This window comes from Leptosomus discolor, chromosome 4 (assembly GCF_034619465.1).
Source record: "Leptosomus discolor isolate bLepDis1 chromosome 4, bLepDis1.hap2, whole genome shotgun sequence".
NCBI classification, from domain to species: domain Eukaryota; kingdom Metazoa; phylum Chordata; class Aves; order Leptosomiformes; family Leptosomidae; genus Leptosomus; species Leptosomus discolor.
In genome coordinates this window covers 14214055-14226769 of record NC_141394.1, presented here as the reverse complement: position 1 = coordinate 14226769, position 12715 = coordinate 14214055, and the positions used below count along the sequence as shown (strand labels likewise).

The 12715-nt window shown below is 41.5% G+C and overlaps 1 protein-coding gene across 1 annotated transcript in view; it reads right to left on the bottom strand.

Moving 5' to 3' along the window:
• Positions 1-12483, bottom strand: part of AFF1 (ALF transcription elongation factor 1) — a 97664-nt gene extending 85181 nt beyond the window's left edge. The window contains exon 1 of the mRNA XM_009959374.2: positions 12467-12483. Within this exon, the coding sequence (XP_009957676.2) occupies positions 12467-12483 (17 nt within the window). The remainder of the gene's footprint in view (positions 1-12466) is intronic.
• Positions 12484-12715: the final 232 nt, after the last annotated feature.

Sequence of the window (12715 nt, the reverse complement as noted above, 5' to 3'; positions counted from 1 at the left end):
CACCAGCTAACACCCCAAATAACCTAAGTAACATCCAGACAAGTTTCAGCAGAAAGCTAGGTATTTTCAAGAAAATGCAAGCTGATCACAAGAATAACTTTTTTTTTTTTAAAACCACAGGATAACTAAGACTCCCTAAAATCTCAGCACACACTTTCTAATGTTCTGTATCTTTTCCATCTTACTCAGTTGCTTAGTTGTCATATGCTAAACATGCAACCACAAAAAAACCTGGATGTTTTGCACAACAAACTTGTAATGTATTTGTGGAAGCCACTGGAAAAATGGGAGGAAGGAAAGAACAGAGAGGGTCATTATTTCTGCATTTTCCTTTTCCACCTGAAACTTTCCTTCTACCCATCCCCAGAACAACTCTTGGAATCCTTCCCAGCCACCATATTGCGCCCTAGCCCTGCATTTTTTCAGTTAACACAGCCCTGCTTAGAAATATGACGCTAGTAGCAATACACAAGACAGAGAAAGAACAAAGGAAATGGTAAGGCTAATATCCCTCCCCTCTCCCATATCTCTTTTTCTCTCTGTCATGCAAACATGTAGAAGTCATTCCTCAGTTTCAAGCTGTGAATCAGGAACCCACTTTGAGCACCTCCTTATATACACATACATGCACAAACCATCCTCCATGTAAAAGCTCCAGGTCAAAAAAATAATTTTGTGCACAAGCTTGAGCAGGGCTCCTTAACTGGAATTCTTTCTTGAATTAGACTTGAAAGCTTAAAGCCAAAGGAAACTAGAAAACCAGAGACTGGTCTAAATTCCTCCTTTCACCAAAGTAATTCATTGCCTTATAATACACAGTTTAAGCCTCTCAAAGGATGTGTAGGTCAGAGATCAGCCAGAACCAAACATACATGCTGAAGGCTACAAGTTGGCCCCAAGTGAGACTGACGTAGAAAAACCGAGAGAAACCCATGAAATTCAGAGCAGCAGCTGTAACAACACCTTGTACGTACACCCTGTGAAGCCCTGGCACGTCGCCTCTTACCATCGCCTCAGCTTCCAGCACACCCTTGGCAGGCCAAACTCGCACAAACTGTTTGAACCCTCCTCTGGTTTCCTACTTTCCATTGAGGCTTCACTGCACGTCAGCAGGATCCAGGATCTGTACCTAGTCAGTGCCTGCACCTTACTTGCACTCCATCTTATTCGCACTTACTCACCAAAGTGAAAGAGAAGAGGAAAGGGTGAAAGAATAGTTCAAGAACTTTCTAAGAAAACTGCATGACTTAATTAAAGACCTTTTAAATACATCATATTAACCCCAATGACTGCTACTGGTTTTTCAGCCCTCAGCTCTGGTGGTTCTGTGTTCAGGGACTTCTCTCAGGGAAAGAAATATTGAGCAAACAAAACCAAACCATTATTTGCTTGGCAGATTACTGTACATAAATGGTCTTTAAAGTTGTTACACTCAAGTAAACATAGCTTGTATCAATATCATCTGTACATTTCCGTCATTAGGCTGAGAGGGAGGAGGATGGCCCACCTTCAAAGAAGCAATTTTTAAAAAAGGAAACCATTAACTTGATAATTAGTCAGTGTACAAAGGAACACGGAAGTAAAGAAGTAATTTTCCCAGTATTTCCCCTGCCCCTAAGTTGCCTACTTTTTCATCTGCTCCATATATGACACCCTTTGCCCACCAAATTAACAGCTAGAAAGCAATGGACCACAGGAAAAAAAGAAAGGATGGCTAATACAGAAATCCACCAAAAGAAAAGCAAATTATGAGGTTGGGACACCGAAAGAAAAGATTTTTCTTCACAGTATGGCATTTCTATCAGACCTTTTCAAGTTGGGGAGAAATATTTTTAAACACGACTTTGGAGTTTTTCTTTTGCTATAGTTGAAAAAAGGACTTTTTCGCCCCCTTCCCACAGTTTTGCCTAGCAAAAATTATTACTGCCAAATCAGAAAGCTACAGAAATATGCACTCTTAAGGGAGCTGAGTGGAAACTCCTGAATGCAAGACCCTTGACTGAAACACCACGTGCTCCATACATGTCTCTGTAATTAAGTACAGCATAGATACCAAGTCAGTTCTTAGGGTAAGGACTGAAACAACTGTATTTGGCCAAATGACACAAGGTTCAGCCCAAAGGATGGAATGTCAATTAAACGTCCATTAGATTTAAAAATTAACCCTGATCACATCTGGCTTTATAAGCATTACAGGGTGGGGGTGGGGTGGTTTTCTTTTGGGGTGCTTTGTTTGCTTTTTAAATAGCACAGTTCCTAAGTTTTCATGATAAATTCTCTCACAAGTTGTTCAAATAGCAAAACAACATCAACACACACCAACACAGCTGCCAAAACAGAGCCTGAGAAGCTTTTGGTTGCAATTATCACATTATGTTATAATTACAAACTGCTTTCATTTATTTAAGAATTACAGAAAGAAGGTTCTGGCTGTGAAACTGCCAGACTACATCAGCTGTCTACACTGCAAGAGAAAGGAAAAACAATAGGCTCCCTGCATGTAAATCCAGTCTGTCCCTTCAAAGACATATGAAAGAGGGATGTGTAATGAGAGAAACCTATCTACTGTAGGTCAGTTCACTCAGTTTGCTTAACTGACTTGGAAAGAAGACACACTTTCCAAATCATTAGGAACCAAACTGATTCACATATTTAGGTAACAGAAGAACCAGCTTGGGAGCCAAGTTTTAATGTTACCGTTTCTGCAGACTGACAATTTCATCCATCCACTTTAATCCACTGTGGTCCTACTTGTGTAGAGTTGCACTGCAGCACCAAGCAACGGCACTACGCCACGGTCAGCAACACGCTAAGATAGACACAGAAATTCCAGTTTGGGTCTTTCTTATTTTAGCTCTCTTGGAACCAAGGTTGAGGTCATCCTATTTACCCACTAAGAGTTTGAAGCTGGTCTGAAGGAGGAGGGATTAACATCAACAAAAAGTTAAGGGCATCTTCAGAGGGAAAGTATAGGCTTTGCTGAAAAAAAAAAAAAAAAGCTGTTAACATTTTTTCTTCTCCTTTCCCAAGTTAAATTCTTCATCCCAAACCGGCTAGGCTGCCTTTTAGGCACAATTCCATCTATCTGCATAGAAAGTCTTTGACAAAAAAATGAGTTTCCAGCATGTTTTATTCTTGCACAAAAGGCTGCATCGTGTAGATAAAATGTATAGCTATTCACAACCAAACCTTAAGCGCACCTTTGTACTGAGAGTTATTAACTTTCATGAGAGATGAATTTAAGCTAGTAACTTTTCCTTCAGCTGTTGTTACTAATGGTTCCCTAGTAAGCTACAAAACTGCTCAATACAAACACTGGTATCCTGCTACAAAAGTCTAGAAAGTAAAGCTTTTTTTCCCTTCAAATGAAACTTGCTGAATGATATACTAAAAATAAGGGGTTTTCCCACAGGAGACATGGAAAAAAACACTCTAACATCTGTTACAGCTAGATGGCACATCTTTACAGCATTAGTAGTGTCAACCATGTTCTCTTTCAGCTTTCTTACTTGCTATTTCTTGATTACATTGTACCACCTAACTTACGAACTCTGGGTTTTCCCAGGAGGGAAGAATTTCTGCCAGCTCTTTCATATATCATGTCATTTTATCGCATTAGTTTGATGATGCTAAAAATTCCCTATATCTGGAAGAACAAAAGCCATACAGGTATTCCTTTATGAGCGTATGCTTTTAACAGGAAAGGCTGGGAGTACTGGTACCATTTTTGTTACAAATACAGAACTGCAGGAGAAAGCTTGATGGCACTTAACTAAACGACCAAAAGTCTTTTTTCAAGGGTGAAACACCGAGTTACTGAATTTTTCCAAGTTAGCCAATTTAGGAAGTTTTTTGGTCTATTATTTTTAATGCCTCAGTGTATGAGTCAACTGCTTTTCATGCAAAATGCAATGGGAAAAATCCCCTATGTCTTTGAATACCACATCTCGTTATTACAGTGTTTCTAAAAGCAGATTAAACTTTCTCAAAGAACAGAACACAATTCTACCCATTTTTCTGTCTCTCCCTAATTTGGGCAGTTACACAGAATTTTCTTAAGCTCTAGACTAGTAGATTTTCACTCCTGCAGTCCATTATACAGAACCAGGCATTTTCTCTTAGGAGGGTCGCAAACACTAGCTAAGCAAAGAAAGCCTATTATTAGTTTGCTGAAACCAACCCATGTAAAATGGATAGGGGTTTGCAAACAGATAAAGATCATTAACGGTGCTCCCAAACCTCGGCAAAGTGATCACATTTGCTTTAAATATTAAAGTTAATCTTGTTTCCAGAATGAAAATTACAGAACAGTGTTAAATCAGAAATCAAAAAAATCAACCCCAAATCTTCATATATTTAGACATTTGAGACATAGAGCATCTAAACAAGTTGAAAATCATGAGCTTTCAAAAATGAATGTGCAAAAAATGTATTCATAGACATAGGAAAAACATATACAAACTCCACGTTTCTGAATTGACGTTCTTAAAGCTTTAGAACTAGATAACTATTTTTGAAGGGAGGAGTGCTTCTTCCAGTACTGCCATAGGTTTTGTATCAGCCTGCATAGCAGACAACCATGGGGAAAGCATTCTATCACAAAGCTCCCCCTCCAGACTAGGATGTACCTCAAATCTGGGTGTCCATCAGCCAAAGTTGCCCTGCAGCAGACAGAATTAACTGCAAGCCAGGCTGTGACTGAAGAGTTTAAGTGGGCTTGGCTTTCCGGTAGCAAATACCAAAGAGAGAGGCACAAGTGAGAAAGTGTCACACAGACCAACCACAGCCAGATATCGCACTGGCAAAAGCAGACCTCAAAATAGCCTTTTCTGAGAAGAGCAATGAGTTTCATTTCTCGTGTGCTAACTCAGGCAGTAATCACAGTTTAGCACAAGGATCACAAGAGACCATGTGGTACAAAGTCTCAAGTATCATCACATCATTTCTATTATCTCTTTCCCCTTCTCCTCATTTCCCCGCCAAAACAAGTACCAGAACCAAATGCAATCACCTTACACACCGAAGACTCAAGACAAAAAAAAGTAGCTGTACAAATTATTTTTGCAAAGCACAGCCAGTAGGAACTCCTTATGTCAGAATATATTGCACTAGTATTGGAAAAAACTAGTTTTTTCGAAAGAGGTATCTACTATGAACCCAGTGATTTATGCACGAGGCATCTTCATTTTTCTATATATAAACCACAGAGGTTTTAGTGCTTTTTTTTTTTTTTACATAAACAGACAATTCTAGAAGTAACTTTAAAAACAACATTAAAAGGCAGGTGTAACATAACAGTAAAATTGAAGGCAGACTTTCACAGGAAACATCATGGTCCCATTGGACAGAGATGGGTGTTTTCCCTCACCAGTTAAAGAGTTAACTGCTGGACAAAGCAGACTATCCCGCTACAAGGGGTCTATAGGTCCTCAGCAAAAAAGGGAGACATGGCGGTCCAGAAGAGCTCTTTAGCCAACAACAGCTTATATCCACCATCCTGCACCTATCCCCCAAAAGCCATATGCCAGAAAAAGCAGCCTTATTCACTGGTATCATGGAGTTTACACTAAGCTTTGGCCAACACAGTTATCTCACCTCTGCAGTGTATTTGTTGCCTGTACTTTTACCTATGCCAGCAAAACTTTTCACCATAAACAAGGCCTCAAAGCTGAAGCAAAAGACAGAGACACAGGCATGGTAGCCATCAGGGATGGGGGCCTCTAGGTAATGGCAATGCTAAGGGTGTCTTTAAAAAAAAAAAAAAAGCAAACCTCCCTCCACCACAGCACAGCTAGCCCATGCTATCTTTCTGTTAGCATACACTATATTTTGCAAAGGTATGAAGAAATAGGTCCCTAGACTGACCACCTGTTTTCAGCAAAACCACAAGCTTACTGGCACCAGAAAATCAACTTTTACTAGTACAGCTTGTTCTGCTGAGGGCTGGGGGGACAGGGAAAAGCCAGATGCACTTCACCAAAGCGCTTCTAAACTGCCAGCATATTCCCTGTCTTCAAATTTGGATGTTTTTCCAAAATAGCCTACTGGGAGGAGAGGATTCTTGAGAAATAGCTGCAGACCAGTAATGAGAGTTTCTGAGCTGTGCTTGCAAAGACGAATTACCTTGGTAATATCTTTAAGCACAAACAAACTGCAGAAGCACAAGAAGGCTGAAAGCAATTTCTTACCACGTGTCTACAACTCTCCAAAGATGTAAATATCCCTTTCCTGCTACACATGTTAATAATTCCTTTCAATTTCAGATGCTAGCAGATACCCATATTTTAAACCATAATACCCCTAACTCGGCTCAGGGAAGAGGCACATGCACTCACGCTCTCTCACATACCTCACAAACACAGCAGCTGCTAAACACTACTGTGCCATGAAGGAGCTGTTCATACATCAATGAATACATCACTTGCTGCTTATAGATTACACAGTAGATGGTATTCTAAGCAAAAAACTTACAGAATAAAACCACTACCATATGCTTGTGAGTTTGCTCTTTTGTTCCTTTTTAAAAGGCCTTCTGCTGTACTCTTCCTGCTTAGGTTTTGGTGAACTGGGGGTAGGGGTGTTTCTGTTGTTTATTGTTCTTTGGTGATGGTGGTTTTCATTGCCTTTTTTTTTTTTTTCTTTTACAAGTATAAAAATGAAATCCACTTTTTTTACAGTTCTGAGAATGAGTTTTACTGTTGTCTCTGAGGTTAAACATTAACAAATTGCTTGTTGAACCTTCTCTGAAAATAAAGCAGAGGCATTATTTTCTCTTAACCTGACGGGTAGCATTGCAAAAACAACACTAAAGGAAAACTTTAGGTCACTGGTAAAATAAACAGTACAACTAAAAATGACAGCTCTAAACACCAAACAATATCTAAGCCTAAACTAATCCAGAAATCAAACATCTTCATGAAGCACATGGCATCTGTGATGAAAGTTGCTTATTCATACCTGCCTAGACACCTCAGCTCAACAATGCTGAAAACAGTATTAACATTAGCAGAGCACCTTCTCAAACGCAGTTTTTTGCCAACACATCTGCTTTTTGTCCCTGCCTTCCACCTCCCCCTTCCCCTACAAGAATAAGGAAGCAAAAGAATCGCACTTTTTAAAACCTGTGCACTACAATGAAGCGATCAACAATTTCTGCATCTCAGCAGCATACAAGAGAGCTGGGGGCTAGCTCTGCATAAAGCAGCCTTTACAGCCAAGAGGCAAGATGCATGGGAAAGATTCTGCCTCTCGCTGCTTTCCACAGGCTCTTAATTCTGTACAAATCTAGAACGCAACTTCTCTTCCCTGAATTGTCTGTGGATATGCAACGGTGGAAAAATCTGCTCATAGCACATGCAGCAGCTCTTGTCTGTTCCCCATAAAAGCATTCTGCTGGAGCAATGCAGTTCTATCTTAATCCACCTACAATAATGATGCATTTTGGAGCGATATCTGCCCCAGTCACTTGCTCCACCCCAGCCAGTGCTACGTGTCTCTTCTCATTTTTATCATGGACACAGATGAACTGCAGCAGCCAAAATTGCAAAATATAACATAGCCAGTACTACTTCTTTCACTGTAACACACCACAGAGGAAAAAAAATCTCCATGCTGTGTTCAAGCCTGAACAGGATGAGTACTTTCCCTTTTTTTTTTTTTAAGGCTCAGACACATCTACATTAAAGTAACTCTTTCGTCATGTTGCTCATGAGCTAGGCAGTAAACCAGCCTCTGCACCCCCAACCAGCCTGCACATGAGCTAGGCCTTAGGAAGACACCCTGTGCTCAGTGAAGCACTCTTCCTCACTTCACCGTAGTCCACCTCATGAAGAACAGTGTCTTTGTAGCATTCCCATGTACTTTACTGAGACAGCTTTTCTATTATATTTTAAAGACACTTAAAAGTTTCATGCAATCATTCACTATGACTATGCTCAGAAGGAAAGAGCTGAGGAGAATTTATGCAGTTCGTTAAAAGCTTGTTTCCTGATACTTGTGCTGCATCTTGCAGCTGAACTAGCAAATGATTTTCTCATAAAAAGCAGTGAGAAGATGCATCTGTACAATACAGGTTCAGACCCAGGAAAATTATGTGATCTAAGGCAATATTCCCTTCTATATCAGCTAAGGTGTACCATGACAATGGTATTTCAAAGTTTTCAAAGGCCTTTTAGAACTTAGAACCCTCACAGAAAAAATCACCACCAAAACAACACAAAACCAAACCACAAAACCCAACAAACCTACTTGACATATCCACTTCCCTGTGAGCATCTCTTCTCTGCGGGGGAGTTTCAGCTGAAGGCCTGCCTAAAGCAACAGACTCCAAGTTCAGAAAGTTCAGACAATAAGAAACTGTGAACTGAAAATCCCCAGCAGCCCGCAAAACATGCCATGGATCAGCCAGGCATTTTGTTCTGGAAAAAAATAGGGTTGTGTTTCTACAGGCAGGGCTAGTAACAGCGTACAAGCAAAACCAACAGGGGTTCACAGGATGCTTTAGTTTTCAATAGACAGGTAAACTCCAACAAGACATTGTTGCAGCTCTTCTTCACCTACATTAGCTGACTGGAATGCAGTATCACCAATACTGGCGTTTGCCTATATCAACAGGACCCGCAAAACAAGCAAATTATGAAACATGTCTTTAGCTCTGGCCTGGACAGCTGTGAAACAACACAGAACGAAATCAAACTGCATCATTCAACGTAGCTTCTCCTCAGGGAAAAGCCTCACCATTATTCCCTTTAGAAGAAACTGTTTTGCTGCATTTACCATGTTTTAAATGCAGATATGGCCACATTTTATTTCTGCGTACCATCACATTCTCTTTCTACCAAAAAGAGCGGCACAGTCTCATTTCAAGACTCTTCTGCGTTTAGCTGGTACAACTTGGCTTTAGAGGGTGGAACCAGAGAGTTTCCCAGACCACTGTTCATCATTACCCTTCCCTGCAGGGCTGACTCAGGAGAAAGAGCAAGGCGAGCCCAGCAGGGATGACAGCACAACACTCAGATTTCATGTTGCTCTGACTGTGATACTGTATTCACTTATGTACAAAGATTAGGAAGTTGCATTCATTCTGCATAGGGGCAATCATACTAATCATGACCACTTTGAAAGGCAAGTTTTGACAACTGGAAATTCTCAGCATCCATAACAGCAAAGTATTTATCCACCAATTTTAAGTAAAATAAGTGAAACTGACAGCATCAATAGGTAATTTAAAATTATTCCAACCAGCCTGAGAAAAGCAGCCTACATCTTCAAAAAAGCAGCTATTTATCTAAAGATTCTCAGCTTGTGATTACTGCAGCAGAGCACACATTTTAATGAAGGAGGAAGCAGAAAAGAGATGGGCTTCGCCACTCGGTTAAGGAGCCATATCCTCATGCCTCACTGATTGCTGGTTGTGAGTGCAGGTGCCAGTCTGTCCCACACACCTCCCTAGGGGTCCTGCCGTACCTCAGAGCAGCTGAGCAGCATGTGACGAATATCGCACCACATTTAACAAGAAAGTAAACTTGTCCTCATTCAGATGGATTCTGCTTCTGCTCACACGTTCCTGAACATACCGTAAAGACCTGACACAAGCCCTGTTGCCTGGGGACACTACAGGCATCAGATCATCTGCACATTCCAGAAGCAAGTGCATAGAAAGCTACAGCTGCAAACCTACGACCCAGCTAGCAACTTAAAAAAAAAAAAATAAAAAAAAAATCAAAAAATCTACATTATATACAAAACAGTAACTGGAGGATAGCTTTTCCACCCAACGGCTCTAGATATAAGCTATTTACAGCAGCCACTGGCAGAAGTTATCATTCTCAAACAGCCAAAACAAAAAACCCACCAAACTCATCATGTAATCATTTCTTAAGATTTACTATTTTACAAGATGTTACAGCATCTATTAGCACGTCAGTTTCTTAGTCATCTCTATTACAGTTTTTAAAATGCTGAAGAACAGCAACAGGCATGTTTTATCACCTTGTTTTCCTTAGCCTTCCACCCTTCAAAACAGTGAAACCTAAATGCTAGGTGAGCTGCCCAGGATCACAGCACTGAAGCTGAAGAAAGTAGGATTTTCTTGTTTCCAAACAAGCATGGTCCCCAGTACCACCTTCCTTTCACTAGCTGAAACATACAGCATGTGAGAAATAGCAAACCCAAGCAGACAGAGGAGTGCCCGAAGGCCTCATACAGAGCGATACCCAAAACGCTACAGTGCTCTGCATCCTACCACCTCATCAGTAATTTACTGAGCTTGCAGAAATTGTTTATATTTTTTACAAGGGAGAAATGAACACAAAAAGCTCACCCACATCTTTTGTGAGCTACCTAGCAGAGTAAACCCTCTGACATGTTTTGGCAAATGAATTCTGGAGACATGTGGCTTCTCAGTCCCACACAGTATAATTCCAACTATTTATTGTGCATACGAATTCATCCTTCGCTGTTGAATAAAACCTTCTATGCACCCACAAAGCACAAATCTCTTGGGCTGAGATAAATGCCCCTGCTGACCTGTGCCACCAAAATAGGAACACCACAAGCACCAGGCTTTCTGGCAAATGTAATCTCTCTCCTGCAAGAGATTAATTTCTGCTGCTCATATTCACTCCTACTCTCTTTTAAATGTCTTAAAATGAGCAATAATCAGAGATTTTAACACTGATCTTCAAGCATACAGAAGTTACCTTCTTACTCACTATGCTGAAATACTCTGACACAGTTTTACAGCTTGAGCGTCTCACAGCATCCTGACAAAAGCAAAAGTCAAGGCATAGGATTGTTGATCACGGCACCCTCAGAACGGAGGGTACAAAACACAGCAGGTGCACACCTTGTCGCCATGTCCATCTCAAACAGTAGGTGTGGGGCACGGCCCTTTCACCCACCCTGCAGTACTCAGCCCCATGGTCCATTTTCCTCATTTTCAGTTTGAGTCACTCAACATACAAAATTCTATCCTCTGTGCCATCCACCTTACAGGTTAGGGATCCGATTTGCTGACCCCAGTGACAGCCTTGCCCTTTCTTGGCCAGTTTGCTGAGACTAGGGGCTACTCCTGGGACCCAGCTCCCATGTGCCCTCCTGCCACCCAAGAAAATGGCTGTGCAACCTCTGAGACATCAAGCCTGTCCCTGGTCTTGGAGCCAAGCCAAGCTTCAAGGCCAGCCAGGAGCACTAAGATTTATGCTGTATCTCTCTTAGCATGTGGGCCTATTAAAGCAACACGCTGATAATGCAGGCCAGTAAATCATGTGAATAAGTGATCATACAACGGGAAAAAAAGTGCTGAAAAATTAAACCTTTGCCTCTTTGCTAAGTATTCCCAGTCTCCCCACACACAGAGAGAGCAGGCAGTCAGAGCTAGAGAAGAGTTCAGCTGTTAACGAAGCAATCAATCTTCCTGTCCTTCCTCCCCAAACCTCAGGGCTCTGTCATTTTGCAGTTTGTAATTTAAAGCCAGCTCTTGGCTTCAAATCTGCAGAAAAGCACCACTGTGAAAACACACTGCAAGTGCCAAACCTCTGTATAGGACGTGCCACCATTTTTTTTTTTTTTTTTTCCTGCCCGGAGGAAAGGGGAGCGGGGTGGCTGGTATCGGACTAAAGAGCAAAAAGAGGAGTTTCTCTCATCGGCATTTCTGAAATGCCCATTAAAGCATCGTAAAAGCTAAAAGGCACTTAACAAGTACCTTAAATAGCACTGCTTCATCAAGTACCATGACTTAAGAAAAGCTGCCTCCCTCATGCTGAGTGTGAAATTTACTTTAGACAGGATGCCCCCCCACCTCCCCACCCCGAGACCAGGCAAGAAGTTGTTTCTTTAAAAAAACAGTTACTTGAAAAGTATTTAATCAAGATTAGCACATTTGCTTGAATTTTGCTCCCTGGCATCAACTACATTCGATCGTTCTTCTTCATACTCTTCTCTACAACCATTTTCTACCCTCCCACCTATCCAGCAGATTTGCACACAAGTAGACACAACCTGCTTCCCTTTCATACAGCCAGCTCTCCAATTCAACCAAATATAAACAATTTACCTTTTAAAATTTTGCTGTAAGCAATCGCAGAAACCTGCTTACACTTGGATGGTTACAGAGAGGGAAAAACCCAAACAAATAATAGACAAGTCCACAAAGGAGAAGCAAATCAGTTTCAAAGAGCTGTTAACTTGTTGGACACGGAGACATTTGTCAGGGAGCAATTAGGACTTTGTTTTTCCTGTTAAAAGGAAGTTTATGCCGTGAGGAGGTACTGGACACTTCAGTGAACAAAATACATGAACAAAATCTATCCAGGATACGTCTCCAGACCCATTTCTGTGAAACGCACTGTACAAAATCAACAGCAAACCGTGCCTGAAGAGGAGCGAGGGCATCATTAACACACCGGACTACGAAAAGCCCTCAACGAAATCCAACAACAACGACAAAAGTTATTTAATGCCGTACCTCGACTGGGCAGCCATCGCGAAGTTTATACTGCCAAGCGTCCTCTATCCATGAGCTCTTTCCCCAGCTGTCCAGGCTCTACCCCCCTGCCAAAATCTTCTCTTCCATTGGCCGGCTGCCTTCCTGCCCGCTCCCCCGTTCCCGTGAGTGTGCCCCCCTGAGATGTCACTGAGCCCCTCGCTCGCCGAGCCCCGGTTTCCCGAGCCCGGGCTGGCTAGCGCCGGGTTGGCTTACACTCATTTTGATCGA